This window comes from Topomyia yanbarensis, chromosome 1, assembly GCF_030247195.1.
Source record: "Topomyia yanbarensis strain Yona2022 chromosome 1, ASM3024719v1, whole genome shotgun sequence".
Classification (NCBI taxonomy): Eukaryota; Metazoa; Arthropoda; class Insecta; order Diptera; family Culicidae; genus Topomyia; species Topomyia yanbarensis.
Genome location: NC_080670.1, coordinates 27,078,267 through 27,099,825, shown reverse-complemented (window position 1 = coordinate 27,099,825; position 21,559 = coordinate 27,078,267). Strand labels below are relative to the sequence as shown.

Here is a 21,559-nt window from a genome sequence, read left to right as displayed (position 1 = left end):
GCTCCACTTCATGATTCGATGGTGTCATCGGGCTTACGAAGAGTTAACAGCCACACAGTTTGATCACATCGGGGAATAAACTATCCTTGCATTGTCACTCACTGGTTATTCATGGTTCGCATACTGGGACGAAGGAACTAAATTTTGCTTTTATAAATAGCTTCTGAACTGTGCAGGACAAGAAACCTGACTGACCCACCAAGGGTCTTATATGGATTTGAACGGTAATTAGTGAATTAGGTTAAAGCTTTTTTGGCAACAATCCTACCACATCTAGTTTAAGCAAAATGAGTTTTTTCAATCACGTATACTGATAGCGAAGGAAAGAGAAGTTAATATACATTTAAGATAACTTTAAATCGCATTAATTATTGCTATTGTCTATCCCGGGCGCACTGCTTTCCGCTCTTTGTTTTTTATCTCAGTGGTGAACTACGGTCAGGTTTACCCTCTGCTGCTTACTGATCGTTCCGTCTGCCTTCTCCATCGCTAGTGTTTGCGTCCACGTCGTCCTTGCTTTGATTTTCGCTGTTAGATGTTTGGCGATTTTTGTGTTTTCGAGTTACTTTGATATAGGCGTCTTCTTTCTTGTTTATTTCTTCCCAAAGTATGTTAACTATTGGCTTGGGGATACCGTGGAATATTGTTCATCTGGCATTTTTTTTTTGGCTTGCTGTCTAGCGTGTCAGAAGCTGATGAGGGCTGTTTGGTGGTGTTGGTTGTAAAAAAATGTTAAAATTATTTAATTGTTTTGGAGCATGTTTTACGTCTGGTTACAGAACTGGCACGTTTGAGTCCGCCCAGGGTATGTGCATAGGGTTCTTTGTATGTAGTTAAAACCTTGAGATGATCTGCCCTCCAAAGTCCACTAAGACTGTATAAGTTGGTTCAGCCGCATTCACACTACTCGAACAATGTTGAGAATGCCCGGGGAAAATATTCAAGTGTCGTTTGTGATGGATTTCACTTCTCCATTTTTGGAGGTGTGTTTTTTTAATACAATCCGATCTAGTGTGCGGTGCCAAATCATGTAGGCGAATTCCAGTCAGATCAAGGTCCATATACACGAGGATCTTTGCTTTGACGTCGTGTTGTATATTGTTCTTCGGTACGAAATTTTTGAGCCAAGAAGAGATTCCGGATCTTTGAGTTCAATCATCAATGATCCTTGAGTTACAGTATCTTAGTTCCAGGATCCATGAGTTCCAGGCTCTAGGGTCCAGAGTCAATGATCCTTGTATTCCTGGATCAAGTATGCTTGAGTTTGAGTATCAGGGATTTTCGAGTTGACCAATCCAGGATTCCTAAATTCCAGGATCCAGCTCAACATGATCATCCATTTAAGATCAATTTTGAGTTTTAAAATCAAAGATATAATCAAGTTCAAGTCCCAGGATCAAGAATATATTGTGTGCCGTGAAGCATTCAGTAATGCTATACAAAACTGTCTCAATTTGGTGACATTATCTATCTCCACCTTCCGAGAGAGGGCGTAATTACGCTTAAGGAGCCCACAAGATGAGGTATTCTTAGCTTGTTTAAAATAGTTTCGCTTAGTTTACTATCCCACAACTCCTTTTTTAGACGAGAAATTTTGATCAGGCTATTTTGATTTACACCCAGTACCTTCATAGATTCGGAGATCTTGTGATCAAGCTAGAACGATAACTGAATATACTTACAATTTCTATTTTTTTCTCTATTTTTTTCAGGATTCATTAAGAAAAAAGCAGCAACCGCCAGTCAGTAGCACCTCAGTATCTTCCAACGCGCCACCACCCCCGTCGGCTGTTTCACCCGCTTCTTCCACCAACATTGGCACCGTGGTCACGTCGCAGAGCTTCGTCAGCACAGCAGCAGCTGCCGCCGCTTCAGTGTCCGCAATCCCATCCGCCACCTCAATCTCATCGATTACAGTGACAAACACCGCACAGCCCACAGTCCATAGTGCGCTTTTTAGTTCCGAGAATAAGGATGTGAGTATTGCGCGGTTTCGTTGTTGAGCCGTCCCCCTATTTCTAATGTTTGGTTAATTATTATTATTATTATCGCGGATTACGTTGATCTTTACCTACCTAACTGTTCTGGCACAGGATGACTTGGAAAGCTCTGATGACAGTGCGGATGAGTGGGATGATGTTTGCGTAGATGTAATTGATTGCGTAAATAGGATTGATAATGAAGCCGATACTGCCGGTGGTTCTAGCGGGAAGTCTTGCGAAGCAACGACTGGTGAAAGTCCACTTGAAAAGCTTTCCGGTGGAAACAGTAGCGGGTCTAGAAAATCAAGAAAACGCGTAGGTTTTAAATTATCTTTCGACGACGATCGAGTTACTCAGTTTGGGGATAGAAACATGCCATCAAGAAATCAAGTCATAGTTTAGGCGGTTTTCAATTTTTTTTGGGAAAATTTCCCGCTGTGAGTGTCCAGAATTGACATTAAAATTGTTTGTTTTTTTGTTTACAGAAAATCGACGATGACAGTGGAGCGAGCTCTAGTAATAACTCAGACGCAAGCGACGACAAAGACGGTGATAAAGACGGCAAGAAGAAAAAGAACCGATGTGTGACCTGCCGCAAAAAAGTAGGACTGACTGGTGAGTGTTTTAGTGTCTTGACTCATTTCGTGGATGAAGGTACAAACAAATCTCTTTTTTTTGTTTCCTTTTAAACCATAGGCTTCGAGTGCCGATGTGGAGGTCTCTTCTGCGCGATACATCGATACAGTGATAAGCACGACTGCTCGTTCGACTATCGGGAGCTTGGCGCGGCGGAAATCAGACGTAACAATCCGGTCGTGGTTGGAGAGAAGATTCAGAAAATTTGAACACTCGTGCCATATAATGTCTGTCTAATATACATCTAATTCAATTTAATCTTAATGAGATATAAATAATAATATTAAAAAGAAAAGGGAGGTAAACACAACTAAAACAGCAAAACAAGCAGAACCCTTATACATATTACTACAATAATGAAAAAGTTTAAACCATCAAGCAAAACAATTAATGCTAGTAATTATATTTCATAAATTTAATGTAATGGAAAGTGCTGTTGAAAGTGGTATATTTCATTTCAGCGCACATTAAATCCACATGCCAGACGAAACACAATCGGATCAATACACATCCAGATTCGCAAGCGCACACCTAGAGGAAGAATGCGGCCTGTGAATTTGGATGTGTATTCCATTGGGAATGTGTATAAGGATACTATTTGCTGCAATGTACTATTTTTCGCAATTTCTATTTTTTGTATAGGTCCCTCTTTTCTTCCCAAAATCTTGTTGTAAAAAGTCCCCCTATCCCTGTTTCCCCTTACCTTCCGCGCCTGTTTCTGCAATTTAAAACAGATTAGATTAAGCATACAGAACGCTATTACCTTTCTACTATCTAGGAGTAAAGAAGAAAGAAAGAGAAAAACACGCGTTTTAGGGAATATGTACTACTATTTGACTCTATCGTGTGTGTTGGGGATTATAAGTATTTGCGCACTGCTGCCGATGCATAAAAAAGGGCAAACAAAAAAAAACAAATGTGTGTGAATGGTATGTACTAGTACTATAGGTAGGAATCGCGAAAAAAACCGGAAAGGAAAAAAATCAATCCAGTCAAAGAGAACAGCAAGACGTACGTGTCTGAGAAAACTAACTACGAGAAGTAACTAATTGTGTTTCTGAATCTAGGAAACAATCACAGGAAAAGTATATTTTAGTAACAAAATGAAAATTAAAAAAAAAAAAAAAGCAAGAAAAAAATACGAATAAACAAACAAAAAACGCTGAAAACCACTGACAGTGAGTTTAGGTGGAACTATAGTTTACACATGTGTATAAAGGAGTACAGAAAAATGATATTTTTTCATTTACAGTAGGTTCATTTTATAAGTACTACTACAACACGGAATGGAGTTTTATGAACTTTAAAAAAAACTTATATACAATACTGTGTAATCGCAGCAATATTTCATAATGTGTTTTTAGAGGATTGTAGGCCAACTTTCTGAAACTGTCTATCCAACGCGAAAAAACAACTCGCACATGATGCAATCATCACCCTTTCCTACTCCGTTTACGAAGGGATGTTTTTGTTTTTTGTTAAGATAACCAATTTGTCAGGCGTTATTTTATATTAGACAGAAGAGAACAATCAAAAATGTTTTCCCCCCGATTAGCGTCCCTCAAGAGTAGTAGTAGGTGGGGGTAGTGGGCAGTTGAGTGTATGTTTTTGGTATAGTTTGCGCTTAACCTAGGCGATAGACCAATCTCATCTAGCTTCGGATAAGTGCTAGTAGCAGTGATGACGAGAGGTGTTTTCGGAAGTTGTCAGTTGGAAAAGATGGCAGATGGAATCGAATGATCAAATAGAAAGAGATGCAAGCCGTTCAGAAATGGATCGGAGCATATTTCCGAAGGCACTCAAATGAAATCAAAAACGGTTGGAAAGTGGATAAAGTTCTAGTCTGATCAGTGTTAACCACATCCACTTTTCATCCCTTATTTCAGTAAACACTCGTCTGTGAAGTGGAGGAGAAGTAGTGAATTTTTTGGAGATACTACGAGGTGTGGATAGTCGATCGGGCGTAATGCTGATTAATGCTGTCGAAGTGGATTTGGTATACTGCCAATAACCGTAAGTCATTCCCACATTCTATGGGATTCCCTATCAACATGGGACTGACTTGCGATTATAGGTCTTATAGTACATCACAATAAATTTCGCTGTGCTGCTACGATGTTGAAATCAAGAGTACTTATTCAAAAGGTCCTAAGTGACGTTTCATGGACCTCAACAAATATGTTTATTGATGGAACAATTATACCAATATAGTCCAAGGACTATGCTCTTTAGGAAAATAATACTAAAAGCATGAAATGTTTAGTAGCTAATGTAGTTGTTAAGCCTTTTAGTATAATGCGTTCTTTTGAAAATTATAAGATCTTTCACATAGGTCTTTTTTCGGGCCCAAGCAAAAAATCAATAAATGACATGTTACATCGAAATGAATGATGTTTTCAATTATAATTTATTTTACTCTCCTAACTTAACTTCGAAAATAAACTGTAAAAAAATAATTTCTCGACAAACATATGAATAGGGTTCAAAAATCAACTGTAAAAATTCTCTTTGGAGGGAACTTCCGAACGAACAGTTCATCGCCCAGCACATCCGTTGATAGTAAACAAAATATAAAAGTTTGCTCTACTATGCACCGTGCTTGGGTAATAATGGTTTCTCCAGAATTTCTCCTCGTAGTAAATTTTGACACTTGGCTTTTGAGCCCGAACCGAGATTTGTTTTATTTTGATGCTTAGGACGTTTATACTATGTACCTATGTGCAGTGGAAAAAAAAACATAGAATGAAATGAATCTTTTGTCGTTTTTGAAAGGCGCCTATGAGCAGTCGCAGAAGTTTTATTTCACGCATGTGTCCTTTTAATTTAAAAGGTCTCAAGCACAACATTTCAAAATAGATGCTGCAAATAAATCAGCTGGTTTACATTTGTCACTAAGGACCATTTGCATCAGCACTCTTGAAATACAGTTTTTCCACAATGGACGAAGTATCATAAGGAACGCATTACAGTAGAACATTGCATGAAAATGTATAACCTCACTTTCCTGACAATTCGGAGAGCTTGTTTACATGGACTTGGAAAATTTTTGATTGCACCCAGTACAAGAAACTTGGTTTGGTCGTATTCTAACACCATGTAAACAAGCTCGCTGAACTGTAAATTTTTCGAGCATTTTTACTCATATGACGTCATCATGCAATGTCCCGTTGGCTGCTAAACGTCAACTATCAGCGACATTTGAAATAGTCCAGAAAAGGGCGAATGACCCATCGAGATCAAAGCCCCAATAAACAACACAATAATCAAGGAAATCTAAATAGACTGATTTGCGAACGAATTGATTCGGTCAATAGTAGTCGCAAACATGTACAAGCCTAACTGGAAGTGAGATCTAGAATTTCTCAAAGCAATACGCCTAGTCCTGCTATTGGATCCATGGGAGCTTAGTGCTGTGCTTTCGAAATTGATCAATGTAAATTATCTCAGAGAACGGACATATAAGCTAGAATTTTTTCTGAAAAAAAACATGTAAAAATTCAAGTGAAAATACGTTGAAAATCACCATCGTACGAAGGTTCGCATGCGTGAATCACTATTGTGTCCAAGCTTGCACACAAGGCTCGTATAACGATTGGTGGTCAACCGTAGCGCCGGCTAGTGGCAAGTTGAAAACTTTTCTAAAAAAAAGTAATATTACTTATTACTTTCTAAACGCCACAATAAATATTTCCAACTCTTGAAACTTGAGAATGATTTTAATTGATTTTCTACGAAAATGTAGTTAGCCTCGGTTTTAATTGACAGCACCCACATGGGTTAACATCTGTTACAGTATACACAGTAAAAAGCAGGGCTCAAGGTAGATGAATGGAAGAAGTTGTTAGTTCAATTTCAATAAATATTATTTATCATTTCTGGTTTTAAAATATTATAAAATAAGATCGAAAAGGATCAAAACCAGTACAAAAGTGAGGTTAACTACTGTTCGAATTTCCGACGGTGAGGATTTCTTTAAACCGGATTGGATTTAAAAATACCGGTTCGGCTATAAAAACCAGGCTGAATCTTTTCTGATCGCAGTTAAAACTGGGCCAACTATTCTGGATTTCCCGTCATTCACAGATTAAACTAAGCTTTAATCCGATTATTGATCAATAAGTACGAAAACTAGCGCCATCCATCGTCCGATCGACCAGCCAAGTTCCGAAACCGCATGCATCACCTGTCCGCGTTCCATGTAACCTACTGCATACAGCGAAGAGTGGCAGAAAAAACACAAAAATGAGATTCTAGTGCAATTATTTTAAGTTTTTTGTAAACTCACACATTTATTGTTATTCTCTTGAAGCATTTTTTTGTTTTTCGTTCGACTATATTGACCAACATTGGTTTTATGCTTCTCTTAGAATAAGTCTGTCAAGTCTGCAGGACTGCCCACTGCCCATCGCAAGTTTCGTACGTGCTACCGTCGAACGTGAAATGCAACTCCTCATAGGTTTTTTGTCTTCTATAGTTTTTGTTTTCTCTGAGAGTAGTAGATTGGATTCTCTTTGTACAGATATAACGATCAAAATTTGCGGCAGAAGGTAGCGTGTATATCTTTTAGCAGTCAAGTCGACCCAAGTTTAGTGTTGTAGTAAAACAAAACATTAGCCGGCCCAAACTAAAATTAAATCGTTACATTTTTAGGGATCTACGCGTGCTGATTTGTTTTTAATAAAATTCGTTTCACATTTTTTTTCATTTCCTTGTTCTTTTATTGTCTAATTACCATTTTACCAGTTTGAACCCATTTTTAGATGACCCTGTTCGTACTTTTTCGGTCGTTGTTGGTGTCCATTTCCCACGCCTTTTTGGCTTAATATGCTTCAGTTTTTTTAGATTTGTGTATAGCTGGCATTTTGAACCTGCTTCCTTAGAATCAAACAAGAACAAACAAACACCCACACCTGTACTTTGATAATGGAGACACACAAATACACACTTTCACTGCGGTGGCACCTTAAAAAAAACTGGTGACAAAATCTAATGGAAAAGCAAAAAACACGTTTTCTCTTGTTTGATTTTAGTTAGTTTTAAATTTCTGGATGTGGAGTTTATTCTAATTATTGATATATTATCACCAAGAAGAAAAATGCTGCAACAAAGCGAGATATATTGAATTCAATTTATAATCTTATTACATTCAAACGCAAAACGTAAAAACACATCTCTATTAAACTATATTTGCTAAAAAAAACGATTCAATTCATATGTGTATAAAGTAACTGCAAATATAATACCATCTAAAGCAACAGAAAAAAACTATAGAGACTTAGCGGCAGAGGTAAAACAAGTGTGAAATGCTAATTGACATGTAGTAGACTTTTGCGTTTTGTTCCGAATGAAAATAAAATGCGTATTACACAAAACAAAAACATTGTAACAACAGTCGAACTGAAAGAAACAAAACTAAACAACAAACTGTTACGAACGGTCCATTTATGTTTGTCCTTCCCAATGAGTAAATTAATATGTGTGTGTATCGTGTATTCGTCACGTGTCCGGTTGCTGTCCTGAGAAATCGGCAGGAATTATCAACCACATACCACACCGCAAGTACTGTTTGGCACGGAGATAACAAAAAGGACACACCTGCAGAAATTGTGAAACAAGAGAGCATATGAAAGAGAAATAAAGAAAAAAACACAACTTATAGCTATAATTTTCGTTCAATTACACGATTATTGTTTTTAAATCAATTGAATTAATTCAAGCAAAAAATATACCCATACAATAAAGTTGCTGTGCTGTCGTCATCTCACTGAAACATATTCGAATCACCTCATCTACAGACATGTTTTATCTTGAAGGCCAAATTTTTGATTCTTTGGTTGGAATGTTTGTCGGACAACTCGTTTAGGGGGGGTGTCTGCTCGAAAAATTCGAGTTTTTTTTATATTGCTCACATCTTCACTATCTAAGATATATCACAATTTCCGAACCCATTTCAAATACTACCCGCGCTACGCTACTCTAACGTATACGTGTAGCATATAGACTGCGAGTGAAATGAGTGAACACAATCGCGATTGACTTTTCGCAGACCCGTCTCAGACCTACAGTGCGCGAGGTGGAACAGTTGATCAAGGTGAAAATGGAATTTGTTCTATCAGAAGTGTCACACATACAACTACATCATACGAGACAAGTAGTACTAATAATGTTCAACCACAGATAACAGACGTTTAGGCCAGTTCGCATTGTGCTTCGGTACGTATCACATCGTTATCGTGTGCTGTGCTAAACGTTTCAATAACAAGCTATTATCCCATCTCTTTTCTTCTGCATATTGTGGAGCTGAACAATGCCAGACGACCAGCCGGTGCGTCGTGTGAGGAAATATAGTGCCTCACATGCGGGGCCTTACCTGGTTATTGCAGAGGCAAAACACGGCAATCTACACTGCTCTAAGATTGCTAAATCAATCATTAAGTCATTTGAATTGGACTATGTACGAGCTATTCCCATATCAAAAACCAAAATGAAAATTCTAATGAGGACTGGCGATGCTGCCAATAAATTGGTGGCCGAAATCAACGATAATGTGCAGTTTACAATTCCTCAACGTTTGGTTGAATGCCTTGGAGTAGCATACATCGAACCTGAGGTGGACAGTGCGGAATTGAAAACCGCGAAGGCTTTCGATAAATCCAAAATGGCGCAGGATTGTAATCCGCCGATAATTGACGCTCGACGTATTGTCAAGAAATCGGATGATGGCAAGGACATACCTTTGTATACGGTAATAATTACGTTTCAAGGATTAAATCTTCCGTCACACCTTGAAATTAATCAAGTACTGTACCCAATTAAACAATATGTGTACCCGATTCGTCAATGTGCCAAGTGCTGGCGTTTAGGACACGACAAAAAGAGCTGTAAAAGCTCAACCCGTTGTAACAACTGTGTCGATGAAGTTGGCTCTGTACATGAATGTAACCCATCTATACCCCGCTGTGTGAATTGCAATGGTTCACACCGTGCAAACGATCATAAACTATGCCCTAGAATTTCTCAACAAAAAAAGAAAGATGCTGAACGCCGTCAAACCTATTCTCAAGGTCACACCGATTGGTTCATTGCTGGAAACACCACACCAACAACTTTAGCTGCAATCCCACCCAACGTCAAGGAAGGAAGGCCCGCTTCCCCGCCGCAAATACATTATCCGGATGCCCCTCCACCCAAACGCAGATATGGTCCAAATGTTGACTTGCATGATGAGCTGCCCCGTCTCGAGGTACATATTTCGGATGGGGTATGCAATTCTATCAAGTCGAGCATTGGGTCAGACGAAGTAATGAAAGTCATCGCTGATGTGCTAGAAGTGTCGCTTGAAGAAGAAGATATGCGAGAGAAAATTAATGAGTGGGTTCTCTCGAAAATCACGGCAGTTGTAAATAACAAAGTGCAAGAGTATTTGTCAACACTAAGGTTATGATAATCTGTCACATCGACCTACCCACAGTATGTAATTCCACTGCAATGTCTACAGTGGAACTGTAGAGGTTTATTAAGCAAACGTGCATCTCTTATAAATATGATAAACGACCTAAATATTAATGTGTCCTTTCTCAGTGAAACACATTTTGATCGGTATACAAATTTCAATCTCCCCCATCATGTGATTTTCCGCAAAGATCATACCAGAAACTCAATGGGTGTCGCACTCGCAGTACGTAGAGAATTCAAGCCAACTGCTTATAATATAACCTCAATAGCAGGAATTCAACAAACAGCTTGTCAGTTCAGCTGTAGCGCTGGAAAAATTACGGTAGTTTCAGTATATGTACATCCGCAAGCATCAGTTTCTCAAGCCGAGTTTGAGAGCTTCATGTTATCAGTACCTTCACCGTGCATAATAGGAGGAGATTTCAACGCAAAACACCCCTTATGGGGCGACCAATCGGAAAATCGTCGGGGGCACCTTCTGTCTCAGGCCCTGGATGCATGTAACCTGGTAATCCTGAATAACAGTGAACCGACTCGTTTCGATGCGAACCGGTCATGGAGCTCAATTGACATCACGTTTGTTTCATCGGAGTTGAGTTTAGACTTTATCTGGGAAGTTCAAGAATCACCATGTGGAAGTGATCACTTCCCAATTATATTTGGATCTGCTGCAACATCAATCACAAAGCATTATGGACCAATAAATTTTAAAAAAATGGACTGGAACAAATTCACCGATAAACTTGACGAACGAATAGACAACTTTTCAGACGAACCAACATTTGAGCGCTTCTTTGAGTGTGTCTGGGAGGCTATTGAATTTTCGGCGGTTATACCGAAACGAGTTTCTAACATTTCTAAAATATCGCAACCATACTGGGACGAGGAACTTACAGCAGCCAAAGCACTCACACGAGCTACATATAAGCTGTGGAAACGCTTACTGACTGCTGAAGCACATTATGAGCATACTGAAGCCGAACGTGCTTTCCGATCTATGGTGAAACAGAAAAAAACGGAATATTGGCACTGGTTCTGTAACTCCTTAGATAGCAACACTTCCGTCGATAAACTGTGGAAAATGGCACGGAGATTCAAAGGGCGTGTGGCTTCTAGTAATCGGCAAGCTACATCAGAGTCGCTGATTGAGGAACTGCTAGACCGACTGGCTCCTAGTACTGCAAAAAATTATCCGATACAATTCTCCAGTTGTAGCTGCAGCGACCAAGTAAGAGCCAACTTCTTCACAATGCATGACTTAAAGACCGTGCTGAAATCTGGTAAGGATTCTTCGCCGGGAATAGACGGAGTTCCCTACTCTGTCTTCAATCATCTACCGTTTAGTGCTTTGAAAGTATTGCTGGGAATATACAACAATGTACATGCCGGTGCTGACATACCTCAGAGCTGGAAGAACTTCCAGATAGTGGCAATTCCGAAACCAGGTCAAGACCTAACTAGTGCTTCATCGATCCGCCCAATCGCTTTGGCATCTTGTTTCCGTAAAATTTACGAACTAATGGTTAAAGACAAATTAGAGCAGCATATAGAGAGCAGAAATTTTCTGCCCTTCGAAATGTGTGGATTTCGCAAGGGTAAAGGGACGATGGATGCACTTCATCTCCTCATCGATCAAGCATCAGCAGCATTACGGCAACGAGAACACATGATCATTTGCAGTATTGACCTGAAGAGTGCCTATGACAACGTCGATGTTAACCTGTTGGTTCGAGAATTGCGAACGACACATGTTTGCAACTGTATCATCAGTGCCATCTACAGGCTATTCGAAGAACGTATCGTTTCCATTCCCTTGGCTTCTCAAAATATACAGAGGACTACGTGGAAAGGTCTTCCCCAAGGATCTCCGCTCAGTCCTATCTGCTTCAACATCTATATAGCAGGGTTAATGAAAAACATTCCAAATGCGGCTATTAAAGTTGGTTACGCTGATGATATTTCTGTAGCGGTTCGTGGATCTGTGTTAAGGGATAGCTGCAACGTATTACAAAGGGCTATCGACAGTATGATTCAAAGCGTGTCTGATCTGGGGTTGGAGGTCTCTCCAACTAAGAGTCGTGTTATGGTTATTTCAAGAAAACAAATGGAAGAGCAACCGTCAATTCGTATCAATGAATCAATTGTTACTTGTGTGGGCTCGATGAAACTGTTGGGAATGCATATAACTGAAAAACTGTCCTGGGGTCTTCATATTTCCGAACTGAAGCGGCGTACGATGCCATATGTGAACTTTCTGCGCAGTGTGGCCAGTCAGTATTGGGGTGCGCATCCCTCAGCATTACTAAATATCTACAAATCATGTGTGCGATCAATATTAGAGTACGGTGCCATCTTCCTGGTCAACATTACAAAGCGAGATGCATTAGTATTGGATAGGGTTCAATGGGCGTGTATCCGAGTATGCCTAGGAGCCACTAGAACAACTCATACTGGTTCCTTAGATATACTAGCGGGCCTGACCCCACTAAGCTTGCGACGAGAATCAGCGGTAATACGGTTCGTTAATAAACGCCTTTCGTTAGAGTCGTGGTATGAGCGCTTTGCAGCGCAAACGATCCGCGACAGCTGTAATGCCACAGCTATAAGCCAGGCGGTTCTACAGTTTCACGAGTATCATCCGGTACAGCAAACCGTGCCAAATTTGCCATGCTTCATGTTCCCTTTGGAAATACGAATGAAGAGACTGAAAGTTGATCTGTCCATCAAGAATCAACTTTCTCAAGAGCATCATGTATCTGCATCTGAAATTGTCAACAAAAGAGTTAGAGAACACTATGGAAACGTCAAAATATTTGCTACTGATGGATCTAAAGATAACAACAATGTTGGCTATGCCGTAGTGAATGACTCCGGTATTCCATCTATTAAAACAAAGCTTCCTTCAACAGTGTCGGTGTACATGGCTGAATTGTTGGCTATTCGCAAAGCTGCTCAACAAATCGCATCGATGCCCATGGGGAAGTACGTGGTAATGACGGACAGTTTAAGCAGTGTAACAAGTCTTTGTAATTGTAAGATAAGTTCAACGATTCCAGTAGCATGGTTCGACATAAAACGCGAAGTTATTTCAGCTGAAAACAAAGGTTCAGAATTAATCTTCATGTGGGTTCCGTCCCATAGGGGAATAACAATAAACGAGTTAGCTGATCAAGAAGCAAAATTGGCTTCTTGCAATGGTTCAACTTTAGAAGACTATGTCATCACTAGTCTCGACGTAACATTCCCCCACAGGCTTCGTGTTAAAGAACGATGGCAGGCAGCGTGGACGACCGGGGAAAAAGGTCGTTTCTGTTATAGCATACTACCGATGATTTCGTTTAAACCGTGGTTCCAGGATTTGCAACTCTCGAGAAGGCAAGTAGTAATCCTTTGCAAACTAATAAGTAACCATTCACGACTCCCTGCACATTTGTGTCGCAATGGGATAATCGATGATGACATGTGTTCCTGTGGGTCAGCAACAGCAGATTCGAATCATATAATTTTCAGCTGCACAAGGTTCGATGGACAACGAGAGAAGTTATGGCGGATTCTCCTTAGAAAGCACATAGTGCCAGATATACAACCAGTACTAAAAGCGAACGATAGAGAATTATTTGTGGCAGTTGCCGATTTTATAATCGAATGTGATATCGATCTGTAAACAAGATTAGGTTTATGCATATGTTTCCACTTGGCAGGGCTATGTTTTAGAAGTTAAGCCAATTAATTTTAGATAAATAAAAAAAAAAAAAAAAAAAAAAAAACAGACGTTTAGGCTAGAACAAAATTTCTTCAAAAACCTGTGCAAACTTTCAAATTGATAAACGTTGGAGATCCGTGCTTCACTATTGCCATCTGCGCAACTATTTGTTACACATGTTTGACAGCTGCACCCCAACTGCATTGTATCGATCACTGCGCCACCTACAAACGTTTGCCAACCGTGTTTCAGACGTCCGATTTATTCGGAATTTCAGTAGCGGGTATTTACACACGATTCAAATCAAGCTTAAACGTCTGTTATCTGTGGTTCAACTCCTTAGTCGAGGCAGAAAACTTCGTAACGAAGAACAACATGCAAAACGACGTCGAACATGAAAACATCAAAACCAAGATCCCTTAGGCCTTGATCTGATTGAAATTCGCCTATGCGATTTGGCACCGCGCAATAGTACGGATTATATCAAGATTCATATCGAAGTATGGAGAAGTGGAATCGTTCGCAAACGTCACCTGGAGAAACTTTTTCCCTGGTATTCTCCCTATACCGTGTTACTTGACTTTCGAGAGGCATATCATTCCAAGGTGTTAATCACATACAAAGAATGCTACGTACATATTCTGGGCAGATGCACACAAACCAGTTATGTAACCCAGATTCCACCGACGCGCCTGGGGATCACGCCGCCCAAGCTGTCGCGGTGAATGGATGCACAGTTTCTGCAGCCGCTTTCAAAAAGTCCAGTCATGTGAATCAAAGTGTCACTATATTGAAAAGGTTATAAAATTCCGTTACTGACACTAATGCGATCCCTCTGTAAATTGTTTAATCGAGAGGGGAGGAGCCGCTACACGCGGGGATTCCTTGACCGGAGATAATATATTCCAAACAATAGGAATGGCCACCCGTGCCGAAATTCCTGGGGATAGAAATTCGCTTGGACACCGAGTTGCTGGTAATCGCGAAGAGACTTCGCATACCTGTTTTATGCACCGTCGTGTCGTTATACATTCCCCAAGGGGTCGAAAAGAAGTTACACCAATTGAAGCGACAAATTCCACCCCGTTCCTGATGTGATAATGGGCGACTTCGATGCACACCGCCCCGCCTGGGGATCACGCCGTCCTAGCTGTCGCGGCAAACGATATTCTGGAAGCCGTTGAGAACAACGGTGCCGTCATCCTTAACGACGGGGGTTCAACCTTCGCCAGAGGAACTGCCCTATCACAGATAGACCTCACCATATGCTATGGTTCCCTGGCGGCCGGCAGTCTCTCTTGCGTCCTGTCGGACTCATGCAGTAGCAATCACCTCCCCATCATAATCACCCACAAGGCAGCCTCCCCTCCTACCACTAGAAATCGGAGGCGTCGCAACCCTTGAGCCCCTGAAATCGCTGGGACAGTGTTTTTCTCCCAGGCCAGGAAAACCCTACTCAGGAGCGAGGATAGGCCACCGGAACCTCCCACCGGCGGGATAAAGAGGCCTCCTCCAATACTACAACCGGGTCTGGGAGGGGTGACCCCTATTGGAGTCGTGGCAAACGACCCTTTCCGTTCTGATCCCCAAAAGTGTTCAGGGGACCCAGACGACCGAAGACTTTTGACCTCTTAGCCTACTTACCTGCACCGGAAAGACCCTCGAACGGAGGGTCAACTGAAAAGGCTAATCACAACCCTTGAGTAACGCCAGCTAGCTACTGGACCACCGGCAAAACGCCTTCCGGAAAGGCAAGGGAGCAGGGTCCTACCTAGCGTCTCTGAGGGAAGCCCTAGACTAGGCAGTGGGGAACGGCCTACATACCGACATCACCGCACTAGACATAGACAAGCCATACAACACCATATGGCGGGAGGACGCGCTCCAGCAGCTTGATCGCTAGAGTATCCGTGGAAACCTCGATCATTGCCTAGGTTTCCTCGGAAACCGCCAATTTCGGGTCGGAGTCGGCGGCAGCGAATCCGGAATATTCTCAGAGGAAAAAGGAGTACCCCAGGCGGTCACCCTTTTCCTCATTAGCATGGAGACGGTATAGGCAACCCTTCCCAGGAGGATCCTCATATTGATTTACGCGGATGACATCGCGCCCGAGAGGATCAAAAGCGGTACCGGCATAAAGATGCCAACCGCAGTTAACGCCGTATGCAGGTGGGCAACCTCCGTCGGTTTCCGAATATCAACCTTCAAGAGCTGCTACATCCACATATGCCCGAACCACTGACCGGTCGATCCGGGCAGCAAACGCCCCAATCTCGCCCGGCACCCGAAGTGCAACCGGAATGTCACTCACCATAAGCTAACCGTTAATTCATAGCCGGATTTATTACGGCATCGAGATTACCGGACGGAACCTCGCAGGAATGAACAGCATATTGGCCCCTCTGTACCACGGGCCCATTCGGCCTGCATCAAAACTACTGCCCAGTACACCAGACGAAAGCGCTTGTATCGAAGCCGTCGTCCTTCCATTTCGGTAGAAGATAGCCCTGGTGGCCCTCCGCCAGGCACTAGAGATCCTCGAGCGCACGTGAGGAGATAGCCGCGACCATGGAACCAGGGGCGTTATTCTCACAGTCACGTCACCCAATGACTAGAAGGGAATCAGCTTCCGGTTACTAGGTGACGTGACTGTGAGAATAGGACCCCAGATCGGCACAAGCCTGTCTCAGACGATCCGGGCCGGAGGAGCCCCTGAAGTCGCCCGTTCAGCCTACAAGCAACTAGTGTATTCTCGAATCTATACCGACGAATCCAAGAAGGTTGACGAGGTCGAAATCGGAGTCCGCGACGGCGGGACAGGCTCATCCCTTCGCCTCACGACAGAGTGCTCTGTCTTTTCCGCCGCAGCCATCGCCCTGGCCCTGTCTCGAAAGCCAGAAAAGACAGCAACCACGAGCTTCACCGACTCCCTCTCGGTAGTTTATAGTTCGGAAAATGAGTCACGGGATTTGATCAGGGAAAATTTTCCACCGAGATCTCTCCAAACTGTCAAACCAAAAACTCTGTTGCTTCTTAAAAATACATAAAATACAGTTTCAAACTTGCAGCGAATTGCAAACCTTATAAAAATACTATTTTTTCCGTCGGAAACAATTTGTGTTGAATTGTTCCCGGTCGGATTTCTGTGTGGAGAGTTTTAAAATCCCGTGTTGTTTCCCGCGGTTGGGTTTACACTTCAGGAAAACTGTCATTTTTGTGTACTCATTTCCCGTCACAGGATTTGAAATCCCGAGCTCCATTTAAGGACATTATAGGGGCCGTACACAAATGACGTAGCTTTTTTTCGGCGATTTTTGACCCCTCCCTCCCCCCTCGTAGCATTTGGTCACAAAATTCTAACCTCCCCCTCGTAAATAACGTAGCATTTACCTACCCCCTCCCCCTCGTCCCATGCAACGCGCCCGGGCGATTAAAAAAAATTACATATGTTTTTCAGTTATTTTAAATACATGTCCTTTCAAAATGTTTGACGACTTTTATCAACATTTTCATTATAACAGCAAATTGCGTGCAAAATAAGCCCATTTCATAACAAATATAGTGTTGATAGTTTTGTTTTGAATTTTATATGTTAAGGGGAGCATGAAGACAAGTTCTCTCAGTTCACAATCGTGCAGCTGGCAATGATTCTAAGAACCGTACGTTGATCTAAATTACTAAATTTTGTTTGGTTGAATCCGAAGTGAAAATTTAATTCAGCTTCGAAACTAATTCTACTAGTTAGCAACATTAGCCAACTAATGTAGCAAGTTAAATCCGCATACAAAATCTTTTCGTATTTTTGCGAACTTGTAATTTCGCGAATCGTAAAATTTACCTCATGAATAACCACATCAAAAGTAACTTGTTTGAATTTAAACTCATTTCTTTTGGAAATGGAGGATCATTAAATTGTTTTCTCAAAACAATGGGTTTTAAACTTAATGCTACGTCGCACAACTTCTGACCCTACCCTCCCCCTCGTCACACTTTGTCACAAATTTGGTATACCATCCCTACCCCCCAAAATGCTACGTCATTTATGCATGGTCCCATACAAGCGAACCACAACATAGCTCCTACGTCACACACACCCCTCTCTGCTGTCTTACCATGTACCGGACATGAATGCTATTTGTAGTTCTTATTTTGAGCGAAAATATCACCCCTCTTCACTTGGGGTTTCTTTTCGAAGTACTCCTATTTTGCTTCTTCCCATATTTAATGAACTTTTTCAAATGTACTTTAATCACACACCATTGCACGAAACACCCGCGAAACTTTAATCGATTACAAACAAAACTTCAAATTTTCTGTCACTGTTTACATGACCGTAGGAAAATGTCCGAAAACTCATTTGTGCGTTTGAATTTTCACTTCGAATTCCATTTTTTCTCAATGTAAACAAGCGTGTCGGTGCCTAGCAACAAGCGTACGTTCCTGGCTTCCACATATCTTTTCCTTAAAATACACAGAGACCCCAATCCCGTGACACGTTTTACGAACTGTAAACTAGCCTTAACTACGGCAAAAATCATAACTCAACCTTGAGTTTAATTTACCGGCACGGAAACGAATCGGATAGGTGTAAATAGTGCTTAAGCCATAGCATGGGCTCTCCGCAAGCCACTACTTGGATAACGTCTGTTTTCTGTGGTATTGTGCTGCTTTGACGTTTAAATTTGGAGGAAAACAAAACTTTTACACGGCGATTTGGGTGGCAAACAAACCGCTTCTGGGCCTGAGGGGAGGGCGGTAGTATAAAAATGCGAGATTTCAGTGTGTGTATTTTAAACGTCAGATATCTCAATTGTCAAAAAAGGGCCATTAAACGTATTACGAACTGAACAATTTAGACCGCCATTATAGCACGGAAAAAGCTGGATACAATATAAGGTTTCTGGTAATTTATTTATTCACGGGTTGGCTAGTCACAATAATTGCCGTGGTATTCCTTGCTAATCTTGTTTTAATTCGACACAGATCTTTCATTAGGGCTTAAGTCGCAATATACTTAAATGGAGAAAAATCAGTTTCAATATTAAACGATGCTTTTCTAAAGGAAGCTGCTATTGTAGGTATAAATTACTTTATGACCATGTTTTTTGCTAAAGCATCTTTGGTTAAGCCTTATAACAACATAACAAAGAATTTGATTCCTATGTGTTTGTAGTGGGTAGAAACTAAAAGAATGCTTACGCCCAATTTGCATTCCAGTCGTGATTTTGCCCTTTAGCAATCGCCATTTGAGAGAGGGCTAAACCGTGAATATGATTTTCAGAAGGGCGCGGTAAATTGACTAAGCTGACTCTGTCTTGCTGGGTAGGGCTGGGTAAATAGGCGAGCTTGACAGGATATTTTTAATAGGGCTCAGCAAATGGGCGCATAGAAACCCAATGCAAATGAAAGGGCGCGTGCATCTTATCTTCAAATTTCATGAAAATATCGAAATATTCGAATATTTACGTGCAGCAACCACCGAGTAGACATGATCACAGTAGATATTAATTATCATTTATATAATAGAACCGAATAATAACCATTCGCCCCTGTTCTGTCAAAAAATGTTAGTTTAGCCTTCATACTCCATATGAGAAGAAAGGCCTAAGTCACAATCTCGAAGAAATTGAATGTTTCGCCGTTTTGTTTTTTTTTTAATTATAAATCGATCTATAAACCAATTTAACTCATTTTCACCTCAATCTTGTAGTATTTTAGTCGCATAATGGGTTGTATACCATTCCCCCGAAAGCCATTTCCCAGAAAGCCATTCCCCAGAATTCCTTTCCCCAGAATGTACCATTCCCCAGAAAGACATTTCCCAGAATGTACCAATCCCTAGAAAACCATTATCCAGAATGCCCCATTCCCCAGAAAATCAATCCCCAGAATGCCCCATTTCCCAGAATGCCCCATTCCCCAGAAAAGTTATGGTTTTTATTTATTATTTGTGGTTAAGCCAAAGGTTTACGCATACCTAATTAAAGAAACTTATGCGGTGTTAAGCTGCTGAGGATGTGCCGTTCGAAAGCGGCGGCCTCTCGCAAGCAAACCTGTTATCCTCTCGTATAGCCGGTTTACTCGAACATAGGACTTGGTTCCTTCTTTCAAACATGAGCAGTTCTTTGAACTTGTACGCCAAGCAACTCTTGCACGCAAACTTGTGATCTTTTCGTCTGCCCGGTTTATTCAAACATATATGTTGATTCCTTCTTTGGAGCTTTGGTTGAATCCATATTAAGATCGAAATGAATGCATATTTTGACAAATGGTTTCGTGGGTTTTTAGAGCATTTATCTTTCTTTTGTATTGGGAATGTTTCGTACGCAAATGTACGATTCACCCGATTGCTCGGTTTACTCAAATAGGTTGAACTAAATACATTCGAAAGTATTTTCATACCTTACGCCAAATGGTACTTATAGCACAGAGTTACAGACATAATACTCGACAACAATTATTCGTCAATGTTAGCGATCATTTTGAATTGAATATATTATTAGTTAGGACTGTTATCGCATTTGCGATTATGGCGCCACTGACATATGTGCAAGTATACGGGAGATATACCAATTACTCCTGGGCCTGAGGGTTGACTAATTTGTAAATGAGTGGTTGGAACCGTGTATAAAAGGTGTAGCCGAATTGGCGCTACGATATTTTTGCGAGGAGCCGCCGCTTTCGACGGCTTATCCGTACCAGCTTAACATCGTGCATCATGCATCAGCTCCTTGACTTAGGTAATGTACAAAGTTTTTGTTTCGCCACACAACCTTACTTACATAACACTGTTACATTATTTTGGATCCTAGGAAGGGGGCTACCGCTTTCTATGGTTGTTGTTAAATGGCACTGAAAAACACGCCTGTACTGAATTTTACGATTTGTCCTATATGTATGTTTATATTAATATTAAAAGAAAAGTAAAAATATTGTTATTGTCTAATGCTGCTACCAGTACACTTTTCGAGGGGAGCAATATGGCCAACATAATGAAAAAATGTTTTGATTACCATCAAAAAAATTTCCCACTTCAAAAAAAATGTCTCGGAAATGGTTATATCTGTGGAACGAACTTATGAGCATTGGTTCATTCTGGATATGGTTTTCTGGAGAATAGTTCTTTCTGGGGATAACATTTCGGTATTTTAGCTTCTGTGGAATGATTTTTCGGGAAAGTTAGTTATTCTTTATTTAAATTCGGAATAAATAATGTCATCCTAACTTCCGGTTTCAACACAATGCAAATCATTTCAAATGTGACCGAATCGAAGAATGTCGTTCGATGGAAATGGGAACGAGTAGTACGTTTGAAAAGATCAAATCTATAAAAAAGTTAAACTTTTCTGGGGAATGACTTTCTGGGAGATGGTGCATTCTGGGGTATGGAATTCTGGGGAATGGTACATTCTGGGAAATGACTTTCTGGGGAATAGTATATTCTGGGGGATGATATTCTGGGGAGTGGAATTCTGGGGAATGGCTTTCTGGGGAATGATTTTCGGGGGAATAGTATACAATCCGCATAATGCCATAATAGCGAAAACGCAGTTTGTTTACATTTGCGATTTAAGCCCTAATGAAAAATCTATGTCGAATTGAGGCGAAGCTGAGTCATTCCGACCCCAAAACGCTGTCAGCTTCGGGTTCATTCAAAAATTTTCCTTCTCGGAAGGTTGGGTGCAAAGAATTATTTTTGGTACCTTTTCCGGTAGCGTGTACATAGCAGCGAAATGCACCACATAGGTTTGCTGCTTTCATATCAATCAGCTGTCAACTCCAG

General features: G+C 41.0%; 1 protein-coding gene across 4 annotated transcripts in view; it reads left to right on the top strand.

Moving 5' to 3' along the window:
- Nucleotides 1-8,010, top strand: part of LOC131677160 (AN1-type zinc finger protein 6) — an 88,816-nt gene extending 80,806 nt beyond the window's left edge. For all 4 annotated transcript variants that reach the window (XM_058956833.1, XM_058956836.1, XM_058956834.1 and 1 more), the window contains 3 exons: nucleotides 1,713-1,976; nucleotides 2,468-2,597; nucleotides 2,679-8,010. In XM_058956833.1, the coding sequence (XP_058812816.1) occupies nucleotides 1,713-1,976; nucleotides 2,468-2,597; nucleotides 2,679-2,827 (543 nt within the window). In that variant the 3' untranslated portion in view covers nucleotides 2,828-8,010. The remainder of the gene's footprint in view (nucleotides 1-1,712; nucleotides 1,977-2,467; nucleotides 2,598-2,678) is intronic.
- The last annotated feature ends 13,549 nt before the right edge of the window (nucleotides 8,011-21,559 follow it).